This window comes from Mizuhopecten yessoensis, unplaced genomic scaffold (assembly GCF_002113885.1).
Source record: "Mizuhopecten yessoensis strain PY_sf001 unplaced genomic scaffold, ASM211388v2 scaffold716285, whole genome shotgun sequence".
Lineage (NCBI taxonomy): Eukaryota > Metazoa > Mollusca > Bivalvia > Pectinida > Pectinidae > Mizuhopecten > Mizuhopecten yessoensis.
Window position 1 is genome coordinate 23,797 of NW_018480040.1, and position 25,230 is coordinate 49,026.

Sequence of the window (25,230 nt, forward strand, 5' to 3'; positions counted from 1 at the left end):
ATCATATCTACAAAATGAGTTGACATTCTTAGTTGAAACGGGCTATAACTAAACTTCAAAGGGTTTCCTATATAAACACCTTCCTTTCAATTCTCCAGAGTTGGTGTTCGGGGAATGAGCCGGAATTAGACATTTAATCTATATAAGATGGACTCTACATACGTACAGACACAGGTGATTGTATCATTAACACTTGGCAATAGATACAGCACGCCCAAAAGAATTGCACTGCATCATACATCCCACATCCCACATACACGCTGTTTTTGATTGAGTGATTTAAAGTACCATCTATCCGGATGTGGTAATCTATGACCTATTATTTGTATATAGACTTGAGAAGTATAACCGGTAGAATCGATTTAATAACAACTATGTTAACTCGAACAGATCAACATTGTAAAATATACATATCTGGAGCTAATTTGAGTACATAAATATATATTGTATATATGTCACGAGGTATTCCGCAGAACTTGTTGATTATGGAAAGACATTGAATGATATACAACAAATTCTTCGACCTACATTAGTCAACTATTTCAGAATATTTGTAATACACTGATAGTGAGATATTCAAAGGGACTTGTTCACGCTGGGAAAACTTCGGAGACCTGGTCAGACAGTTCGGAACTGTTATTTGCCGTGGTGCTGGTTATTAGCTGAAATTTATAAAAGTTGCTTAAAAGCTCACTGTGGTGTTGTTGTGTCGGTACGTTGGCCTATATATTTCCTTGTTACGGGTATATCCAATGCGATCCCTACAGCTATGTACTACACATATACACATTTACATACATGTACCGATCATTTCTGCGGCGTTAACGTTTACTGAAACAAGCAGAGACATTTAAATTTAGAAACCACCCGATCAATGCTGAAAGACGATATCAGGTCGAAGCTGTACAAATAATAAGATGGTTTGGCGAGTGTGTGAGCATAAGCAGATTTACCAGGAAGAGAAAACTGACAACGATAATTTATATACATTTGCTACATTGTGTACAGTGATATAGGTGAGTTGTCTTTGTATTTTCTTTTCTAGTATGATTTGACCTATTCTGCTCTTGTTGTCGATACACATGCTCTTAGAATAATATCACTGATAACAACTTCTTTCCACTCATATAAGTGTCAAATTACATAGACCATAGATGTATTACTCATTCATTCTCTGATTAATCCACATTTCATACATACAGTTATATATTACACATATAAACACGACATGCCTATCCTATCAACAGTGCGACCTTTTACTGACGCAAGCAACGGCATTTAAATTTAGACACCACCCGATAGAACTACAGGATAGTCAATATATCGGCAAGCCACATAATATTGTTGTAACAATAATAGGGTGTGAGCGTAAGCAGACATACTAGGAAGACAAACCTGCTGTTCTAGTTTAGTTGAAAGACCGCGACAATTATATATACATTTGCGACATTGTGTTAATTACTATTGGTAAGCAGTTTTTATGATTTCTTTTCTAGTGTGTTATGGCTTGTTCTGGTCTTTTTGACAAACGTGATCTAAGAGTAATATTCCTGATAACACCTGCGTTTTACTCATAGAATGAATACTGTAAATATATAACAAGACTTGAATCTTCCTCTGTCAAATTGCATCGTAACACAAGATCTAACAAGAGATTCAATATCAACAGGTGTCAACTACATAAACTTAAAATGACAATCTACAAGTACTGTTTTTTACCAAAAAATATCAAACCCAGAACAGAACAACAAAGTTAAATTTATTGTTGAACCCTTTTCCATATATTATAACTGCACTTCGTAAAAATTGTAAATCTGCTACCTTGATGCTTAAGCATATATTTATTTTTTTACTCTAAATTCTTCATGACATAACGATATACGAACAATTCGCATGGATATATGGAAATAATTATTCTTTAAAATATATAACCCAGATATAATTCCGTTGCATTACACAAATTACAATGATTAATGATACCCATAATACACGTTACAGACGATAGATCTCTGAATGTTTTGTGCTAAAGACTTAAGTGATATATATAGATAAAGGGATTTGTGCTAGGAACTTCAGCTTCATTTAGTGGTTTACTGTTTATATTTATAATTAACTTTTAGTGCTGTATTAAATGTGTATTACTATTATATGTATGAGTAGAAACTTTATTTTATTGCTGACATTAGTATCAATGTGGCTTTAATTAAGGAATTTTATTTTGCACATAATGTAATGTTATTTTTATTTTTCATATAATGTAAATATTAATATTTAATGATTATTTTCTATTACTTAGTGCTGTATTAAATGTGTATTACAGTTATATGTATGAATAACAACTTGTTATCCATTTTATTATTGACTTTAGTATCATATCTACAAAATGAGTTGACATTCTTAGTTGAAACGGGCTATAACTAAACTTCAAAGGGTTTCCTATATAAACACATTCCTTTCAATTCTCCAGAGTTGGTGTTCGGGTAATGAGCCGGAATTAGACAGTTGACCTATATAAGATGGACTCTACACACGCACAGACACAGATGATTGTATCATTAAAACTTGGCAATAGATACAGCACGCCCAAAAGAATTGCACTGCATCATACATCCCACATCCCACATACACGCTGTTTTTGATTAAGTGATTTAAAGTACCATCTATCCGGATGTTGTAATCTACCTATTATTTGTATATAGACTTGGAAAATATAACCGGTAGATTCGATTTAATAACAACTATGTTAACTCGAACAGATCAACATTGTAAAATATACATATCTGGAGCTAATTTGAGTACATAAATATATATTGTATATATGTCACGAGGTATTCCGCAGAACTTGTTGATTATGTAAAGACATTGAATTATATACAACAAATTATTCGACCTACATTAGTCAACTATTTCAGAATATTTGTAATACACTGATAGTGAGATATGCAAAGGGACTTGTTCACGCTGGGAAAACTTCGGAGACCTGGTCAGACAGTTCGGAACTGTTATTTGCCGTGGTGCTGGTTATTAGCTGAAATTTATAAAAGTTGCTTAAAAGCTCACTGTGGTGTTGTTGTGTCGGTACGTTGGCCTATATATTTCCTTGTTACGGGTATATCCAATGCGATCCCTACAGCTAGGTATTACACATATACACATATACACATGTACCGATCATTTCTGCGGCGTTAACGTTTACTGAAGCAAGTAGAGACATTTAAATTTAGAAACCACCCGATCAATGCTGAAAGTCGATATCAGGCCGAAGCTGTGCAAATAATAAGGTGGTTTGGCGAGTGTGTGAGAATAAGCAAACATACCAGGAAGAGAAAACTGACAACGATCATTTATATACATTTGCTACATTGTGTACAGTGATATAGGTGAGTTGTTTTTGTATTTTCTTTTCTAGTATGATTTGACCGATTCTGCTCTTGTTGTCGATACACATGATCTTAGAATAATATCACTGATAACAACTTCTTTTCACTCATATAAGTGTCAAATTACATAGACCATAGATGTATTACTCATTCATTCTCTGAGTAATCCACATTTCATACATACAGCTATATATTACACATATAAACACTACATGCCTATCCTATCAACAGTGCGACCTTTTACTGACGCAAGCAACAGCATTTAAATTTAGACACCACCCGGTAGAAATACAGGATAGTCAATATATCGGCAAGCCAAATAATATTGTTGTAACAATAATAGGGTGTGAGCGTAAGCAGACATACTAGGAAGACAAACCTGCTGTTCTAGTTTAGTTGAAAGACGCGACAATTATATATACATTTGCGACATTGTGTAAAGTACTATTGGTGAGTATTTTTTATGATTTCTTTTCTAGTGTGTTATGGCTTGTTCTGGTCTTTTTGACAAACGTGATCTAAGAGTAATATTCCTGAAAACACCTTCGTTTTACTCATAGAATTAATACTGTAAATATATAACAAGACTTGAATCTTCCTCTGTCAAATTTCATCGTCAAACCAAGATTGATGTTGTTGACCTCGAAATCCTTTGTGTTACTTTTAACCAATTCTTAACAAATCACAAGACAAAACCATTTACATTTTATTAACACAAGATCTAACAAGAGATTCAATATAAACAGGTGTCAACTACATAAACTTAAAATGACAATCTACAAGTACTGTTTTTTACCAAAAAATATCAAACCCAGAACAGAACAACAAAGTTAAATTTATTGTTGAACCCTTTTCCATATATTATAACTGCACTTCGTAAAAATTGTAAATCTGCTACCTTGATGCTTAAGCATATATTTATTTTTTACTCTAAATTCTTCATGACATAACGATATACGAACCATTCGCATGGATATATGGAAATACTTATTCTCTAAAATATATAACCAAAATATAATTCCGTTGCATTACACAAATTACAATGATTAATGATACCCATAATACACGTTACAGACGATAGATCTCTGAATCATCCGTATTTCAAATATACCTTCGTTTATGATTAATGTATTATAAGCTACCATCAGGTAGACGTTCACTCCGACGTTATGTGTATCATGCTATTATGTCAAACTGTATGTCGATTGTCCAGTTGTTCACTATGTCTTCCATAAAGAACAAAAGCACCTGCACAATGTCATTGTGACCTTATAGCACCTTGTAAAGATATTTCTAAACTTAATACAAAAGATTCGTGCATGGCTTACTCGCAAATTGAAGTACATAGTTGTCATAGTGGATAATCAATGCAGTTCTTCTAAATCTATTGTAACCTGTGTCGTATTTCAAGGCTGGATGCACGACATTGTTAATATAAAAGCTATATGTAACAACCTAAATGATCTTCGTATGCGTGCATTAAATGTAAATCATGTAACAACTGACAACTTATTCATAAACCGTGACAGACCCATTTTATATATACTTTACAGCCAATATCTTATCATCGTACAGATCATGGGATATCTTTATTCATCGAAGAACTAATGATGAAGTTACAGACGATCTTTATAATTAAAAACATGGATACCATGGACAATTTTAGAAATCTTAAATAAAATCTCTATTTGTCATATATTAATAGATAGAAAATCGTCAAATGAGTTTTAACTGACTGACTGGTGCGTATGTCCGTCTAATTATTTTCTTGTTTCTTATTATTTTATTTATTATTTATTATATTTAATATTGAAATATGAAAAGTTTTCATTACGAAACAGAAAAAAAACTTCTGTGTATACTGAAAGGATAAGGAAACGCAGGGTTACAAAATATGCAATACATATTTAACTGCTTTTTTAAAACTTGTTATGAAAACCGTTCAGACGAGGATCTAGGTCACTGTGCATTTAAACAAACAAAATCACCAACACATCTTGTCATACCACTTGATACTCTCGAGATATACACATCGCTCTCCGCTTTTAACTGTCAATTTGAATCTCGGTTATCATGGTACGGCAGATGGAAGTTCAGAGGGGTCAGGCTTTTGCATTACTAATGCAAAGTCAAGGGCTACAACAAGATGCAATTCAGTTCGGTGTAAATGTTTCCACTATACAACGCCTTGACCGTCGTCTGAGAGACACCGGAAGGGTTGCCGACCGACCGCGACTGTTTGTCTTGCCCACCTGCGTAATCGCTATGTTACTGCCACTGAATCAGCTATTTATACGGTTGGCAGCAATCATAATCGCCACACTCCCTCAACAAAACTGAAACGAACCAATGGCGCGAGGTTGGTTTGCGAGCTCATTATCCTTACATCGGTCTGTCTCTTTGTGCACGTCGGGTCTTTTTCACAGAGGAGTCCCGGCTCACTCGTTATTGTCCGGGCGGTCATTAAACTGTTTTACTGGCGAAGGCTGGTTTGATGATTATCCGCATTCTAATTCATATCAGATAAAATCACCGAAAGAAACGACTATTTTAAGATGTTATTGTTTTGTATTTTCTTCAAAACCTTGGTCCTTCTGCCGTGAATTGGTGACGTCAGGAACATTCAAAGTGAGGCGGAATTACATTGACCTTTCAGGGTCGCGCTATTGTTCGTGAAGCATGTACTTATAAATTTCATTACGTTACGTACCGATGTCAATCGGGGTCATTGACGTTATTAACAATCGCCCATCGGGCTTCAGATGCAAATGAGAAATTTGCTCACGGTATATCGTGGTTATAATGCTGCAAATTGTTCCGATTGACTTATCAAAAGCCTTGTGTCATTTCAAGTAAACTAGAATTACACTTGTATTACCTTACAAAATTTCTCCGTTTGCTTTCCTTTCAGAAAATATGATTACTCTGCACAGAGGAAGTCCTGGATATGAAACAGTAACTAAAGCAAAAAGGACACCATTACCCTCCGTGTAATACTTTCAATACGAAAAGATAAAATGGAAAATATAAACATATTAAAAGCGAAATCACACAGAATACTTGATGAAACATACAGAGAAAAAATGGGGGAATATATTGAATCTTTGAAAATCTATGAAGAAGAAAAGAAATATGTAAAGCCTCCAAGCATAGGTCTTCTCATTTATGCCAGTGAACACAATAAACTCGAAGATCTTGAGTGCTTATGTTTGCAAAATAAATTGCAAGGGAATTTAGAAACCCTCCTAAAACATGCGGTAATGCATGATCGCGAGGACATGGGAGTTTGGTTTCTTCAAAAGGGTGCACAATTTAAAAACCTGTTCAGACGTTCTTTACAGTATGTTGCTGTTCTCAAAGGGTATACAAGAATTCTTGACGAAATTTTGAAACAACGTTCAGTAGATATCAATGATACGGATGCCAATGGTGAGACGGTCTTACACCTGGCCTTGACAAAAGACATTGACAACCCCACAACTTGTAGAATACTCCTAGAACACGGCGCCAGAACCGATGTCCCTGATAGATACGGCATTTTGCCATTGCATCGCGTGACTAGTACCAGTATTAATTCTAAAATGATTGATCTTCTACTGGATTTCAACGCTGATATAGAAGCTTTAGATAACCATGGAAAACGACCACTGGAATATGCGTTTGATAGAAAGTTCAACAAGCAGACAGTTGTGTGTCACCTGATCAGACGGGGAGCAAAGATTGGAAAAAAGTTTGAATCAAATGGGACTTTTCAATGTGAATTTACAGTGCCGGTAGAACATTTACTTACAATGATAAAACCAATTCTGCGTGAAATACGAAACAGGAGCCCTAAAGCCAATGTAAATGATATGTCTGTGCTTGACTGTGTAGATCTGACAGGGGATGTTGGAGCACTCGTCGATCTCCTGAAAGAGAACGGGGATATATCTTCGCTGTGTAAATCCAACAAAGACGCTACAGTTAAACGTTTACTCAGATATGTTGAACTGACCGGAAGTCATCGTCTCCGTCAATGTATGCAGGAAAGGAGTCTTTCAATCCAAGACAAAAGCCCGTCTGATGTTTATAGGCCATGCAATTCTGGCAAGAGAACAATTGCAAAATCATTGTCAGATTCTTCTCTGTTGAAGACAAAATGTGAAGGTACGTATGTTCTGATCCATAAAATCACATTACATTTCACCGTGTACAATTCTAATAAATTCGTGTTCTTCCGAATATACTGTTCACGCGCTATAATGTTTGTTTGTATGGGCTTTTAACGTCTTCGCAAGAACAACGGTCATATGAATGCGGGTGCTCAGTGCGACACCACTGAAAAATAGGAGTAGAGAAGTGGGGGGTGGGGGAAGAAAAAAAAATGTAGAACCGAAGTGGTGCAATGGGTGCAACAGGTAAAGTTTGGTTTCTGCAAAGTCCTGAACTGCAAAAGAAACCAAACAATACCCCCATACTGCAGGAGCCCAACATTAATAATTTATAACGACACGCAGAAGGATACATTAGAGAAGGCCTATGTTTTCTCTATACCTTCAGAGGTGCTCGCTGTAATAGTATTGTCGTTAAAACTATTCCCGTAACTACACTAACTTGTATCGGTTTAACGAATATGAATCAGCAATGTCTAAAGCAAACTGTCTCAGTCTCAAACTTACTGTATCTGTTGGAATATACGCAGGTCTTAGAATTTCAACAACAATCTTATTAGATTAACACCGCCAAATCCTTACAATCGAGTATGGATATAAAAATGTACACGTTTCTGACCATTAGTTCATCGCAATATATCCTACACTTTACGCTTCAGTGTATTACAATCTCATAAATTCCCTTTTGTTGATTTCAATTTAAATCTTTTTATTTACATTAATTGCACGGATGCATCCGTGCCTCGATTTATATAAAAGAAAAAAATAACGAAACGTATTGCACCAAAGGATGGAGTCATCAACACAACCAACACAATAATGACAAGGAATTGGTATAACCAATTACAGTTTGGCATTGGCAATACAACAAACCCAAGTATTATGCACATTTGGCTTATCACATTGCAGTTACTTATCAAGCGTCATAAATGAAATTTGTAACTGAAGAAGAATTTGTTGTTCGATTCTTCCCGAAAATCGTCAATTTTTGCCTTCTTTTAACATGCTTGCGTAAAATGTTGATTACAAACGTCAAAGCTAAGCTATTTACCTTGTTTTCTAATATTCATTTACCTAATATTTTATTTATTGATTCAGTGGTCAGAGCGCCCGTGACGATATTTTAAGCTGTTTTTAATTATCCAATTACCATTGCTAAATTACTTTTTTTCTAATTCTGACAACAAAAATATTTGAATTGTCTGTATCTTGTTCTTGTAAGCTGCAGATTACGCTAAATCTTTTTTTTTTTTTTAGATCAGCCAATTCTAATTTGTGAAGAAGGCGAAGCAAAACAACATATGGCCATTCTTCATTTTGAAGCATTGGATGGTTATGGATTTGTTTTGGCAAGGAGAGACGTAGGTTGATTTTGACATTCATTCATTTAAGTATGAATCAAATTTACAATCAATTCTCAAAATGTTTTTTTTCGGAAATATATTATTAATTTTTTATATACTAATATGAATGTAAATGTAAATTGATGCATACAATGTCATATTTATGTGTGTCTGGTTAGGGATGGGGGTCATCAACGGAGTGAAAAACCTGTTTCAGAGTTATCACAGTCGTTACTTAACGATAAACAAATACACCAACCCCCTCACGCACACACACACGCGCACACAACCATACCCCACTTTTTAAGTTAATATCGGTACATCATTTCAAGATATTTGATTTGACATCGAAAATAGTCGTCAAATGATAAAAGTGAAAATTGATATACAATATAATTTCACGGATACATGTTTATATCACACAGCCCTTTGTGCAGTCATTTGGCATATGAAAAATCCACGACCTATAGATATGTTGCTCTTCTTATTTCGTATAGTATTTCCACAAATAAATACGTATTTAATTTCAATGTGTTTACAGTTGTATTTAATAGCTGCAAAGTGTAAGTGTAAGATACAGCCCAAAGTATGTACAGTCAAGAAATTTATGAACAGCATAATATCAATTATTGTTCAGTTAACAGTAACAACAGTGTTAGAAGATAGTAACATCGCCTCAATGCACAAGTGTCTCTCTTATAACGAGATTTGAATATCTTTTTTCTTTTGCAATTTTTGACAAAATTATTCTTAAGATATTAACAAGCGATAGCTTTATATCACAAACATTTTCTACGTCTTGCCACATAATTTGCGTTTATATTTAAATACATGAAATATCTTTTTTCCATCTGGCTCGGCATATAATATAATATTATAACCCTTGCAGCGTAGACACAAACTCACAAATAACATGTACTCTTATATTAGAAAGAACATTCAGCAAAATTGATATGCCTTACTCTCTCGAAAAATAATTCCTACCTACCGACCCAAATTATGGCCCGCCACAGAATGGTGCGGGGCATACGCTGTTACTCCTATCCGTTCGTCCGTCCGGTTAGGTTTTTTCGTGTAAATATTAGCTATGGAATAGGTGCTGATGCCAATGTCACGTAACGTCGTTATGAATACAATATATTAAATGACAATCCTGTTAGCTCTACCTTGGACCATATTCTTTGAGCATGACCTCGATGTTGATCACTGTGTGGTACGTTTAGATGTTTGTTTTTTCATTCTTTACAAAAATATAAGGACAGGGAAACCAGTTATTCCGAAGGGATAAACTTCTTCTGTTTAATCGACTATGTCTATACATCTAGAACCAATCTTAGTAATAGCGAGAGCATAAAGCGAGAATTTAGAGTTTTAACAACAAAACAACAAGGCGCATTAGTTAATAAGCATAATCAAAAGCGTTGACCTTCTTATCACACAAAGCAATATTCCCAACCCTTCATTGACATTTGTTGAATATATGTGTTTGGCAGTGATATATTTTCGTGTCAATTTATCAAATAATGAAAGGGTGGTTTTTATTTTACCTTTTAATTCAAAATATCTCCTACTCTGATGTTTGCAATTTATGACTTCATGTACAAGAACTATCAGGTAGTCATTTTTAGTATATATCCAATAATAACTTGCCTAAATTAACTGTTGTGTCATCAATACAATTACAGACTAAATGGTTAGAAAAAGTATGCGTAGATCCCGATGCCATAGACGTGGTAGTGATTGTATCGCCCTCTCAAGACGAGGAGTCTATTCAGGAAGTATTCACACTAGCTGCACAGCACCTTATAAACGCAGCCCATGGAATTCCAAGGGAAGACCCATTTAAACTCATTCACATTCCCACAAGCAATTTTCTCGCAGACCCATCGTTACCAAACAGAATTCGTTCCGATCAGCAGTTTTTGAAACTTAGTCGGAAGAAGCATCCGTATGGTATGTATGTCACATTGCTTAATTCGTCATTGGCAGGAAAGATAATGCCCTTACAGCATTTATATTTTTTCAAGTACAGCAGGCTGAGAGTATCTATGGTATTGTCTTCGAAAACAGTTAACACTACTTCACTACGATCACTTCTATTGATAATCATTGCTTTAAATAAAACAAGTTTCTGTATTTGGTGATAGGAGCTTTCTCGTGGACTACAAAGTCTGCAGAGATTTTTGTTTTGTACTAAAACTATTATCCTGGCTCGCTGTTTGAGTTATGGTGCCCTGATAATTCGCAAAACCATGTTAACTGTGTATTACGTACAAACGTTCCCTAAGGGTTTACTTTAGTACAAAACACCATGAGTTAAATATGTAATTATTAACTTTTATTATTCAATTCAATTGTATGCATGTTAATACAAATATTTGTCATTTTAATAACAGATTTCCTGCCACTCCATCATGTAGTTCTTCACGAAAGTAGTACTGTACTGCAAAAAACGTTGATCAACAGTGAACCAGAAGACGTAAATGCTGAGGATGAAGTTGGGTGGACGGCATTGCATCTTGCAATTCTTTTAGGAGAAACCGAAATGGTAAAAATGCTGCTGGACCACGAAGCTGATGCTGCATCCCGTCCGGCACACTGTCTTCCTGCCTTTGTCTGTACAGAGTGGAAAGGAAACTCGCTCATGCATTTGTCACCGCTCAGTCTTTCTGTGTGCCTCAACATGAAAACCGTAGTGCAGTTACTTACTGAAAAAACCCCAGGAAATCCATACTTGGACATTTGCATTCAAATGTCATATGGAATGAAAACGGAGTCCACGCTGCTTGAATCAGTCTGTAGAGAAGCAGAAAGCAGATATCAAGACATTGGTGCTCGCTTTAAGCCGACATACACAGTACACAAGAATCAACCGATTGAACGAGTTTGCCTTGGATTTTCGGAATATGTTGATGATATTGAGAAGAAAAAAGACATACATGGCGTAAGTGTTGTCATCATAAACACGGATATATCTCCAGAGAGCAACTGGATAGAGAAAACTGAAATTACAGAAAATGAGGAAGTCATTTGTAAGTCTGTTATTGACTTATGGGCTGACTACCTTTGGGATCAGCATCCGAATTTAAATGCAATAACTGCTGGAAGCATAGCAAGTGTAAAATGTCCGGAAGCCAAATCTACAGGACACATCATTCTACACTGTTCACACAAAGGATACGTTCCCCACGAGAGCAACTGCTTTCCAACCGAATTAAAATGTGGGAAAGGAACAATTCCTGTTGCAGTACTTGAGGGGGAATTCAATTCTGGCGCCCTTGGAGGTAGTAACTCTGATAACCAAGGAGAGCGAGAATCCACCACCTGTGTTTGTGCTGCATCTGCCAACAATCCAACGAACAGATATCCAATGGAAACAGAAGAACATCTTCCGTTGAAAATAGGAATGCAATTATGTAAATCATATTCCGCTGCCATCACAGCTCATGAAGGAACACTCGGGGCATTCGTAGAACTGGGCAACGGTAAAACTGGGTTCATAACATGTGCTCATCTGTTCTATAAGCAGGCTATATCCGAAGGAACACAGCCCATACACTTCAGTTGTTCACAACAAGGATGTGGTGCTGACGTCATTGCTCCTTTTGACCACTTTGTGGAAAATGGCTTAAGAGGAGTAAGGGATATGGAAATCGACGATGACCGAGTAGGTGATCCCGTAGGTGAAGTTGATGGCAATGTCGAAAATGGGTATGTATAACTTATCAGTGGAAGGTCGATTGTGAACAAATAATAAAGTTAGGAGCGTGTATCTTTGTCTGGAAGGACCTGGTGCTAGAACAACATGCATATGAACTGTGGGATTTTGAAAAGTATCATATTTGTCACGTTATGTATTTTTATACGTAGATTAAATGGTTCGTTTTGAATTCAATGCAAGAACAATAAAGATATAAAAATCTTTTAAAAAATACAAACAAACAAAATTACAAAAAAAAAAGTTTACGTGTTAAAACTATTGCTTTATAAACAGAAGAAATGTCTACTGGGAGTGTGGTAAAGTCGTCCGAGCTATATTTGACCCCACGTTAGAAACCGGCATAGATGCAGCAATCGTGGAAATTGACCAATACAGAGCACCAAGGGATGGTTCCTTTGATGACATAAAACATCTTCATCTCCGAAGAGCAAGTAAGATATGCTATTTTTCTAAAAACATGCAAGAAGCAAACCACACCAACATATTAAAGACGTAGCATTCATAAAGCTTATAGTACAATAATTATAAATAGCCAACCACACTACTTCCCTCAAAACATAACAAGGTTGCAACTTTATATGAGTATCTTTGATGTTTGCTATTTGAAATATTTGCAGAAATGGACTTGACACATCCACCAACATATGCTTCCGGAAAAAAAGCAGATAAACCCTATTTTGATTCAAGTGAGTATTATGCAAATATTATTATGCAGCTTTGTGACCGCACAACACTTCATACATAAAGTGCGGACTTTGTGCAACAACCGTGCCATTGAACAATCGTTCCGTCGTCGGGGAGAGGGATTTGGTGCTATGGATCGGTCAGAATTACTATTAGGAAAACTCGTATGAAATAAGGTATATTTTGGATATTTATTTTAGGTAAATAGTTAAATTGTGTCTAATTTCACAATGCTAGTAACGCTATTACAGTGACCGTAATACTGTCAGGAATCGGACCTGACTCGAGGTAACAGAACAAATAAAAAAAAGTATTTTGATGAGTGACCCGGTGTAAAAACTGGCCTTTTCCTGATACAGAGAGTCAATCGTTAATACTGTGTCACCGTGTCGAAACACAATTTTCGTCAATGCAGAATAAGCGTAACCTTATCACAAATACAGTATTTAAGTCAAAATATAGCAAAACACTGCACACAAAAAAAATCATTATGACAGCCAAGTTCTAGCGATATCGTACAGCAAAAAGGACATTGTGTCAGTCAACTTATCACAAAACCTTACATCAAACACAGTTTTACAGTCACGCCATAGGATAAAAAGTTTTCGAAAGTTGTGTCCGGATTCTTTGATATCGGTGTTTCAAATTGAATATGTGATTATACTAAGTTTGTGTTAAACAGACTGTTGTTGTTGTTTGAACTTTTCTTATGAGTCTTGTATGAGTCTTGTATGAGTCTTGCATAGGAGTACGGGTATGATGCAATAACCTGCCGGAATGGTGAAACGTTATTAGTTGTACCATTTTAATTAGAAGTGTCAGTTAAGTATTATGTTGGTATTTTCAAAGATGTTAAAAGAACATTCTATGTCTTGTGATTATTATTACATGTATTTATCAATTATGGACTTACATTGAGGTTAGTATGTGGTTATATGAACATGAGAAAGTGATATAGACCGAGACTAAGACACATTATTAGACGCTTAATGACGTGTTTATCATTAAACAAGATGGAATGTATGGAAATTTGAGAAAAGAACTGCATTTGGCAGAGAGCATTGTGACGTCACAAATGAAGCGACGCCATCAAGATAATATCGACCTGCTCTTTCAAAAGAATAGTAACCCGGAGTCAATGTTACAAATGACCGACCTCATGTGATTGTGATGTAATAAGGATGTAGGAAAACGTTGCGTCATGTAAAACTTCAAATCATAGAACAAACAACCTTCACAACCATTTTTCATGTTTTCTCCTCCGTTCCATTAAATATAACTGTACTTTAGTAAATGAGGACTGTACATTTATAATATTCTGTATTTGTAATCAAATCACTATAAAATAAGTTCTAGATTCATCTATTTCAAACGTAAATTATCGTAATGCTTGAAACTTGTATATTTCTTCTCGCAATTGATAATAATTACCATTTATTTTCTTATAGTCTCAAAGGATCGCCCAATTAGATGCATGAAGCTGGGAGCCAGTTCTGGGTTGTCTGTTGGTATTCTGACATGGAAGGATGGTCAGATAAGAATTACGGACTCTCCACCTCTTGGGATTGAAAAAGATTCTATTCACAAATATATCATGAAGGGACAACTTGTCATAAGTGAATACAACAGCAAACAATTTTTTGAATGTGGTGATTCTGGTTCAGCAGTGTTTGTCATGAAAAGAGACGGCCAGTATTATTATCCAGATGCTTGTTTAGGAATAGCTATTGGGTTTCTTGACAAGAAAACTTTTGTTACTCCCATAGGTAACATTCTTGATGAGCTGAAAACAGCCAACACACCAGAACTCGACCTTAAAAAGTTTGAATAACAATTTAAACTCCTCACACAGTATATTGAAAAACACGGACGACTACATTGTGACGAACTGTGTAAATGTGTGATACTCACGGAAACTTAACATGCAGAACGTTCATAAGTGTCTTAGGTATTTGAACTATATGAAAACAAAGACTGACAAAACAGATAAGAGATGCTAGCATTTAGTGTCAATGCTGTGAAAACTTAAATCGAAACAGCAGGTATTCTTTACCACCAACAAAAAAGCTAAAAACCGAGAAGGACCGTGGAAACTTATCTGATCTTTTATAAACAGAACCTTGTTGTTTTGATGTATGTTACTATCGTTACGTAAAACAGAATGCACACATTTTTACTGAGTTTGTATGTTCGTTGTAAATATTCCATTTATGTTACATTTGTAATTGCTATATTTTATATGAAAGCTAGTTATTTCTCCCTCCCTTCACAGGTGAATCTCCCGTTTTAGCCGGGAAAGATCAGCGTGTCACCCCCTAGGGGGAGATAGCCTCGTGCCGATTAGCACGTGTACAATTGTGACGCCATTGAAATGCGTCACCGGTAATTGTGACGTCATCAAAAGTGAATGACGATATTCATACCCCATTTGCTTTTTTGTTTACAAACAGACTACTGTCGGTGGAGTTGTGACTGAAATAATAGGATGGGAGAAAAATAATCATCCCCTACCTTGGGGGTGTAACAGAGAAATCTCCAACCCTCGGAGTGACCTCGGTTAAGACAACAAAAAAGCATCACCCCTCGGGTTGGAGATTTCTCTGTCCCACCCTCAAGGTAAAGGAAGATTATTTTAGTCACTCGCTAGGGGTAGATAGCTTCGTGCCGATTAGCACGTGTTCAATTGTGACGTCATTCAAATGTGTCACCAGTAATTGTGACGTCATTTAAAGTGAATGAGGATATTAAAACCCAACATATGTTTTTGTTTACAAACAGACTAATATCGGTGGAATCGTGACTAAATAATACAGAAATCTCCAACACTCTGTGTAATCTGTTTTGGTTGTCTTACCCTCGGCAGAGCCTCGATTTAGGCAACCAAAAAACATAACCCCTCGGGTCGGAGATTTCTCTGTCACACCCTCAAGGTAAAAGAAGATTCTATTATTCTCACATAGCTGACAATATAGGTTTTTCCATGATGAAAAGTCATGTAAGATAAATATATCTTCCATGGCATCACATCACAATGGAAAGACCATGATATGACGTCATTTCAATCTATTTTGATGAGTTTCATTTTCTAGTTCAAGTTTTTGTTTTTATTTGTTTTTTGCAGTTTTATTTTTTATTCGAATTTTAAATTTTCGGAAGAAACAAAACTGTGATGCGCTCAATCCAATAATCTAGAAATTTTAAAATTAGTTCAGTATTTAAGAAGTTGGCATTTTGCCACAAGAAATGTCCAACTCCTGGGTACATAGCCATTGTTGGGGAGTTTTAGTTATTTTACATTGAGGTGTATGAGTGTTGGGGATTTTTTGTTATGCAATATTGAGGTGTAGGAGTGTCGGGGAAAACTTATTTATATTGCATTGGGGTGTAGGAGTGTCGGGTCAGTTTAAGTTATGTGCCATTGGGGTGTAGGAGTGTCGGGTAAGTTTTAGTTATGCAACATTGAGGTGTACGAGTGTCGAGTTAGTTTTAGGTATGTAATATTGAGGTGTAGGAGTGTCGGGAAAGTTTAAGTTATGTAACATTGAGGTTTACGAGTGTCGGGTCAGTTTTAGTTATATGACATTAAGTCGTAGGAGTCTCGGGGAAGTTTTAGTTATATGACATTGAGTTGTAGGGGTGTCGGGTAAGTTTTAGTAATGTGATATTGAGGTGTAGGAGTGTCGGGGAAGTTTTAGTTATATGACATTGAGTTGTAGGGGTGTCGGGTAAGTTTTAGTAATGTGATATTGAGGTGTAGGAGTGTCGGGGTTGTTTTAGTTATTTGACAATGAGATGTAGGAGTGTCGGGGAAGTTTTAGTTATGTGATATTGTGGGGTAGGAGTGTCGGGGAAGTTTTGGTTATGTGACATTGAGGTGTAGGAGTGTCAGGTAAGTTTTAGTTATGTGACATTGAGGTGCAGGAGTGTCGAGTAAGTGTTAGTTATGCAAAGTTAGGATGTAGGAGTGTCGAGTTAGTTTTAGGTATGTAATATTGAGGTGTAGGAGTGTCGGGAAAGTTTGAGTTATGTGACATTGAGGTGTCGGAGTGTCGGGTCAGTTTTAGTTATATGACATTAAGTCGTAGGAGTGTCGGGGAAGTTTTAGTTATATGACATTGTGTTGTAGGGGTGTCGGGTAAGTTTTAGGTATTCGACATTGAGGTATGGGAGTGTCGGGGAAGTTTTAGGTATTTGACATTGAGGTGTAGGAGTGTCGGGGAAGTTTTAGTTGTGTAACAATGAGGTGCAGGAGTTTCGGGAAAGTTTTAGTAATGTGATATTGAGGTGTAGGAGTGTCGGGGTTGTTTTGGTTATGTGACATGGAGGTGTCGGAGTGTCGGGGAAGTTTTAGTTATTTGACAATGAGGTGTAGGAGTGTCGGGTAAGTTTTAGTTATGTGATATTGTGGTGTAGGAGTGTCGAGGGAGTTTTAGTTATGTGACATTGAGGTGTAGGAGTGTCGGGGGAGATTTAGTTATGGGACATTGAGGTGTAGGAGTGTCGGGGTTGTTTTAGTTATGTGAAATTGAGGTGTAGGAGTGTCGGGGTTGTTTTATTTATGTGATATTGAAGTGTAGGAGTACCTGGGGAGTTTTATTTATGTGACATTGAGGTGTAGGAGTGTCGGGGAAGTTTTAGTTATATGACACTGAGGTGTAGGAGTGTCGGGGAAGATATTTCTTATTAGTAATTGTTAAAACATGTAAAATACAGTTTGTTGATAATGAAAGATTTGGATGTTGTAACCAAAGATAGTATTCGTTTTCGGTGTATGTACCGATTTAAGATTTTATGATGTTTTTTGTAGAAGGATATATTGTTTTTGAGGTTTGAAAATGAATACGAATTAATATATAGATGTTGTAACCAACATTAAACTCTAATTCATCTTTGCCCGTTTATTTATTGTTGTTAAAGAAAAATGGTAAGTATAATTACAGTAATATATAATTGTTTGGTATTTTTCAATTTGGTTTTATGGCCCAAGTTGGGTACACTCATGTTGTATTACAACTAAAATATTAAAGTTAAAATAGAAAGCATTCCGTTTTTGAACTTGTTTATGTTATGCTAAGCAGAGGAACAAAAGAAAGCTCCCGATTCTGCAGGGAGGAGGGCATTAGTCACCTTTTCCCGAACTTGCATAGGAGTTATACAATGCAAGCACTGGCTGATCTATACAAAAAGTAAAGCGAGCAAAATTTCGAGGCTTTTTTTCTCTGCGACTCAAATGGTCGTATATACAGTATATACATATATATCGGAACAGTTTGGTCAAAAGAATCATTACAGATCAAATGACAGACTCAAACTCCGAGAGATGCTTATTATTGAAAATAACCACCAGTTACTCTGTTTAGTGATGAGATATACGATCCAGCGATTTGTAGCCAAAACTGCGATGACAAACAAAAGAAATGAAACCTGGTAGCTTGGATTGCATGACGGAGAAGTCATCTAACATTTCCGTAGGGTAGGGATAGTCTGCTAGACGCAATCGATGTACTCTTTAATTTTATACTGTCAAAGTAAGAATATCCACTTCATGTTAAAACAAGGAACAGTCATAACATTATACAAAGATAGTTATACAAATACTTCATAGGACACAACAGGGATTTACAGCCGAATTCGGTAGTACAATGGCAGTGTTCACTGTCCAGGAATTTATATTTCATTATATCGAAATATTGAAGTATTTGCTTTTTTCCTGAACAATTTCAAAACATTTAACAGCGTATGAATAGGCAGACTATTATATAAAGTGTTCAAGCTCAGTTTCAATGGAGAAATGCTGGAGATAACTGCAAAATTCGTTTCAAAGCGTGAACAAAGTGCAATTTATGAAGGCAAAAGTAGCAAAGACTACAAAGTTAAGCAACGGTCGATCATGGGAGGACATTTCCCTTCCAGGCTTTTCTTCGTAATGATAGACAATGATGTACGCGCTCTGGATGAATCTGAACACAGTTTTGCAGACTCACTCGCGAATTGATAGCTGATGACATGCTCTTACAAACTTCACGAATCTAGCAGCTAGACAAGACATCCTATATGCGTATGCTAAGTTTTGAAGGCTTAATAACAGCTCTACTATCAAAAGGACCTATGCACGTACAAAGTTTACGAGGGAATGGATTCTCTTCTTATCTTAAGGATGGCGTCATTATACACAGTGCGTGTTGAAAAGGAAGGAACAACCTTAATAGTCTAATGGTTGGTATACATCCAGGCGGACTTAATCTTCTCATTAGTGCGAAACTCATTAAATCAGTAAAGCAATCGTCATCCCGGGTGTTAAATAATATCGCAGACGTCCATTGTTAAGTTGAACAGAACAGTAGAAATTGCCTCGCGAAGATGCCAGGGTCGGCCAGAACTAACACAGCAATTCACTTATCTATCGGTTCTCTATAGTAGAGAAAAGAAACGTGCTAATTCATTCATTTTAAAATCGTTGTTTATAATTCTCTTATCAACATTGATGTTTCCCTCAAAACGTGAGCGTCTTAGACATTCCGTATTCAATAGTGAATATATCAAAAGAACATTAATTTTTTGAAGTTGGATTTCTCTTGTACATGATATGGGAAATTCAAGGGGCAGTGCTTGAGTTTATTTAAAAGACTTCGTGGCGATGTTTAGATGTCGACTAATAAGATAGCAGTATGTTTATCAATTTTGTGTAGGTTTTGCTCACCTTTACGCTTAGTCTTTGCCATTATATGTTATAAGTAATGACAAAGTGCCATCATAATCTGGTCATATTTGACAAAGTTGTTGTGCAGAAACAGTCAACCATTCAGAGCATAGTATGATAATTAATAAATTTTCAATCGCACTCAGTCTATGTATAATGGATATGCATACAAAGTTTCATCAAGATCGAACAAAATCCAAGCAAGTTATTTTGCGGAAACCGTAGTGTGAGAGAATGGACGGAACGTCGATCATCATCCCATAATACGCCCCGTCAAAATTTTTGACTTGCGTATAAAAAGTTGTTGGTATGTTCACAGAATAAACATACTTCTTCAGAGCAGCTCTTGAAAATTGTGTCGTCGAGGTTGCGGAATCACAAGCAACAGTCTGGACTCTGAGGTAGACTCGCTATATACTAAGACAGATGGATGTCAGTATTTATGGATCTCGCAAAATAGAATGATAGTAAAAATATAATTAAGGACTTTGAAGTAGACCAAGAAAATTAAGTCCTACAAAAACATTCTAAGATCTAGTCAGAAATTCACAAAAGACGTATTATAATTCACCACGGCTAAGGTCATTTAAGGACGAAACCCCAAATGTGTGCTGAATGGGGTATGTTGGTAATGCCCAGGAAAAAGCCTGCACATTTAAACCCGGATAAAATGTCCCTGGTATGATTTGCCAAATATGTTTCCTCTGTTCTTTTATAATTTTGTACAGAAAAATAAAGTTAAAGTTGAAAGTTGAAAGCCACCTCACTGATAGCCAACATACTTCGATTTTGTTTTTATTTTCGTTGTTCTTAAGAATTCAGTTCTTCATTTTTCTTGCAATTTATCACCTTACCCTTTATAAAGCTATATTTTCAATGGGAAAATGTTGGCATTAGAGCTGTATGGTTAATGACAGATTACAAAGGTCGGCACAGCACCAGTAAACACATACATTGTTCACCTGCCCAAGCATTCATGTATGTACATGTTGTGAGTACAGACAGTAGACATGCATAGCACATACACAATATATATTGTATCGTGATACATATTTGTAACGTGTTCGAATTATTCTATAGCGCTATAAAAAATATGTCTTGTTTGATACAGACCCATGCAATATAATCTGTATCTTCACTTTATTAACAACGAACCAAGCGTTTTACCTGGAACAAATTTACAATAGAAAGAGTATGAATATATCTGGGTAAGATCTAAATATAGAACATAAAAATACTATTATTATGTCACAAGATATCCCACTCGGATTGTTTACGCTGGAAAGACCTTAATTTATCAACAAAACATTCCTTCAAACTAGATAAGTCAACTATCTAAGAACATGTAGAGCGTATCCCAAGAAACTTGTCATACAATGATAATGGTGTGTTAAGAAATTTGTACGGAAGCCTGATAATGCCACATGGAGTATTTTTGATGTGTCAAATCTCGTTAATAATTGCCACATAATTATGTCCTTATTACGATAATTGATAATATATAAACACTTTGGACTCTGAATAGGGTTTATTTTACAACTCGACATTTGACTCAATCACATTTTTACATTGTCGTCTTCCTTTTCCTTTATCTCCTAATCTGAATAGGGCATTCAATAAAAACAAGTTAGACGCGTGTACTTGATTTTTTTATTGAGAAATGAACATAACACACACCAGTGATTCCATCTTTAAAACCGAGTTATATATATGGTATTCAAAATAACAACAGATAATCTACAAATGTAGCAGCGCGAGTACCATGTAGAGTAACAAACTTAGGGCAAATTAATTTTACAAAGGTATTTAATGGGTATCTTTATAAATGTAGTAAGGTGTAAAAGTCATCATGGTGTCATTTACTTGAATGTGATTGACATGGACAAAGATGATACACTTCAATAAGATACATATGGGAATTATCTCCTACACATCTTGATATTAAGAACATATCAAAATAATAAAGCATTCATATTAATATAACCAGACAAGGAAATGAATTACAATACATATGATACCTAACTATATAATATGCTGTAGCCAAAATTAAAATAAACAATGTAACGCTATGAAGGTCATATACAGACCGTTTTCCTTTCCTGTATTTCCACATATATTTTGTCCTTTCCTGTAATTCTACATATATTTTTCCCATTCCTGTATTTCTACATATAGTTTGCCCTTTCCTGTATTTCTACCTATATTTTGCCCTTTCCTGTATTGTTACATATTTTTTGCCATTTCCTGTAATTCTATATACATTATGTCCTTTCCTGTATTTCGACATATATTTTGAAACACATAAGATATGTATTTCTATTCTAATGACTTCGTGTACCACCGCTGAGTCATAAATGATTTAAATGGTCATATTGTGCAGTAAACATATACTTTGTCTGGCTTTCTCCATCGAGAAACCTTTTTTTAATGTGTGCTTATAATTTCTCTGTAGAATGCATGTCATTTATTTATCTATCAACTATATGTCAATTTATGCTTAATTCGTTGATGAAGGATTATAGTTCAGTTCATAAAACAAACAAATGAAACCAAAAACAGAAAAAAACATCGTCTCTGCTGTTGATAATGATATTTCTTTGTTGCTGACTGTCGTTGGTAACAGCCGTAAACATTTCTGTTTGGAGAGTGAGTTTAAACAAGATCACTGGTCAAATTTATCTTTTTATCACGACAATGGCGATGATTATAGTTAATAAAAAAAAGGTTTTCTTTATGTTGGCTGTCATTGGTAACAACTGCCATTTCTTTCTGTTAAGAGAGAGTGTTTAAATAAGATAACTGGTCAAAAGTATATATTTATCACGACGATGGTGATTGGGTTAATTTATGAATCACTGTTCCACTGTCGATGCGACGACCTGTATACCAGCAAGTTGTATTAATACTCTGACAATAAGGAGTTGCTGTCGTCAGTTAAACATGTACTGAATACACAACTGTAAGCGAGTAACGCTATAACTCAAAAAGGCATCGCATCTGTTCGCTTTTGATGTATATTTCTTCTTATTGGTTCTTAAGGAATAAATTCACCCACCATTTTCCTGAGGTTATCGTGGTCGACATCTCCAGAAACAAAATTTGGTAGTTTTGGTAACACATCTTCGTCTTCATCACACGAGGTTAATGTTGTGCTCACTAACTTGTCTATCTCAAGCCTCGATACATTCGATGTATTCAACATTTCCATTTTTTCTAACAGTTGAGTCAGCTCTTCAACCTTTTTCTCCGACTTTTCACAATATTTCTCATGCATCGCAGATTCTTCTTCCTCCAAGGACGATAACTCAGCCAGCACTGCATCTGCAATTGAATCTATTTCTGCCTTTATCTTTGTCCTTTGAAAGTTTACCTCTACGCTGTTGTTATCAAGGTTGTCTATAACCGATTGATTAGCGCGATGCTGCTCTGACCGCTGGTTCTCAGAATGGGCAATGATAGCAGATAGTGATGCCATCTGCTCTTTTAAACGTTGTTTTCTGGCGGTAAATTCGTCCTCAAAACGTTTCCAGTTGTGCTGTTTATGTGTTTGCTCAAAACACATCAAACACATCAGTGTGTCACAATCACAACAGTACATGTCACACAGTTCACCGGGATGTAGTTTACATACCTCTGGTACAGGCTTGTCTTCCTGACGGTTAGCATCCCCTATCGATACGACGATATCGTTTCTGGTTTTCCTCCCGCGTGTATGGGCCGCCTTACATCGGTCACACAATGCGTCCTGGCAGTCGTTACAATACCAGTTAACGTTGTCCTGACTGTCACACAGAGCACACGTGGTGGTAGGGGAGTCCTGGTCAGACAGAACGGAACTGTAACCTGCCATAGTGCTGGTCTTCGCAGAATACTATAACTGTTGCTTCAGAACGTCAAAATGCCACTGCTGTGTTGTTATGTCGGCTAAGGTAAACATTCACATATATACTTCCGTGTTAGGTTTATATCACATGATCAGTCTGACACACACGTACGATAGCCGATACGGATACACACGAATGAACACTTTATGCCATTCGGCTTTGTCACAATAACTAAAATAGAACCATCACAGCGCTGTTTAATGTTGTTTCTGGACTTTTAAAGAAAACTTATAATTTGAAATTAATTGTATAGGCTGTCAAGACTCGTTATCTGAGTGTGGAGAAATGTGAGGTTCTGTCTGGCGGCTTGTCAGCGATATCACTCTTTATATACACACTAGTATGTATATGTTAGTAGGTACAGTGTACACACAACACAGCCGATAACTACTTCGAATATGAACACTTGTGTTTATGTGTGTATACGTGATTTACGTCATGGTTAAAATATAGTTAATCTTAATATACTAGTGTTATACCACGGCATCACGTGGTTTATATATTGTACTAACACAAATCCTATATCTATCGAACTGTATGGCATTGTATTGTTTTGTAAATACTAATACAAAATGTTTATGTCTTCTCTCCGATGTGTTGTAAAATACAAGGAATAAAGAATATAAATCCGAATATTTGTCACGAATTTTATTCTTAAGGGAATAAAAAATAAACAAAAAAACAAAATGTGTGTTGTTATCCATTCACCTAAAATGATAAATATATCTAGACGTGTTATATTGAAATACAGTCTGATGTTCTTGAATTATAATACCATGTGGATAAATAAAACACTAAAATCAGAATGTATATTTTCAAAATATCAAAAAATCGATTGGACCTTGAGCTACGGTTACCACAGCTAATGTCTCCATATCTCTATGTAGAGTGAGCAATTAGAATAGTGGCCGAGTTCATACATAATTACTACTGGTCTTCAAAATAGGGTTAAACCTGGAAAAGGGAATACTAAGACATTGAACCACACTTATTATTTGTCTTCTTTGTATAAGTTTATCAAACCGTCATATGCAAATACAAATATGAAGTTGGAATCGGGATTTGCTTCTGTGTCTCCTGCTTAGGGAACATTGGAAAACACGGAATGGATTTGTTACCCCTTGCAACACTTAGGGTCCATTAATTTGTTTTGTAAATACTGTATTTGTAATGTCTTCTCTCCGATGTGTTGTAAAATACAAGGAATAAAGAATCTTAATCCGGATCTTTGTCATGAATTTTATTCACTTAAGTGAACAAAAAAAAAAAAAAAAAAAAAAAATTTTTATACATTTTTTTTTTATAAATTTTTTTCTCTTAAGTAAAAAAAAAAAAAAAAAAAAAAAAAAAAAAAAAATTGTTATACA

The 25,230-nt window shown here is 35.7% G+C and overlaps 2 protein-coding genes across 6 annotated transcripts; one reads left to right on the forward strand and one right to left on the reverse strand.

Moving 5' to 3' along the window:
- The first annotated feature begins 766 nt into the window (after window positions 1–766).
- On the forward strand, window positions 767–15,725 carry LOC110442612. 5 transcript variants are annotated; one of them, XM_021486296.1, is made up of 9 exons: window positions 767–1,016; window positions 2,468–3,380; window positions 6,292–7,526; window positions 8,789–8,892; window positions 10,560–10,827; window positions 11,271–12,585; window positions 12,869–13,026; window positions 13,213–13,281; window positions 14,728–15,725. In XM_021486296.1, the coding sequence occupies exons 3-9, from the start codon at window positions 6,398–6,400 to the stop codon at window positions 15,108–15,110; spliced, it is 3,426 nt and encodes a 1,141-aa protein (XP_021341971.1). In that variant the 5' UTR covers window positions 767–1,016; window positions 2,468–3,380; window positions 6,292–6,397; the 3' UTR covers window positions 15,111–15,725. The 5 variants fall into 5 exon arrangements, with proteins under 5 accessions (XP_021341971.1, XP_021341973.1, XP_021341972.1 ...); XM_021486297.1 differs by lacking the exon at window positions 767–1,016 and adding an exon at window positions 1,151–1,467; XM_021486298.1 differs by lacking the exon at window positions 2,468–3,380.
- A 5,890-nt stretch (window positions 15,726–21,615) lies between these two features.
- Window positions 21,616–24,227, reverse strand: LOC110442642 (transcription intermediary factor 1-beta-like). The gene has a single exon (XM_021486333.1). The coding sequence runs from the start codon at window positions 23,827–23,829 to the stop codon at window positions 23,014–23,016; it is 816 nt and encodes a 271-aa protein (XP_021342008.1). The 5' UTR covers window positions 23,830–24,227; the 3' UTR covers window positions 21,616–23,013.
- Window positions 24,228–25,230: the final 1,003 nt, after the last annotated feature.

What these genes read in the sequence shown, in the direction of transcription:
- LOC110442612 (XM_021486296.1), top strand. Translation starts at nt 6,398, where the DNA reads ATGGAAAATATAAACATATTAAAAGCGAAATCACACAGAATACTTGAT. An exon ending in TTGTTTTGGCAAGGAGAGAC is followed by an intron (nt 8,893 to 10,559) that starts GTAGGTTGATTT and finishes ATACAATTACAG; the next exon opens with ACTAAATGGTTAGAAAAAGT. An exon ending in TCTTCATCTCCGAAGAGCAA is followed by an intron (nt 13,027 to 13,212) that starts GTAAGATATGCT and finishes AAATATTTGCAG; the next exon opens with AAATGGACTTGACACATCCA.
- LOC110442642 (XM_021486333.1), bottom strand. Translation starts at nt 23,829, where the DNA reads ATGGCAGGTTACAGTTCCGTTCTGTCTGACCAGGACTCCCCTACCACC.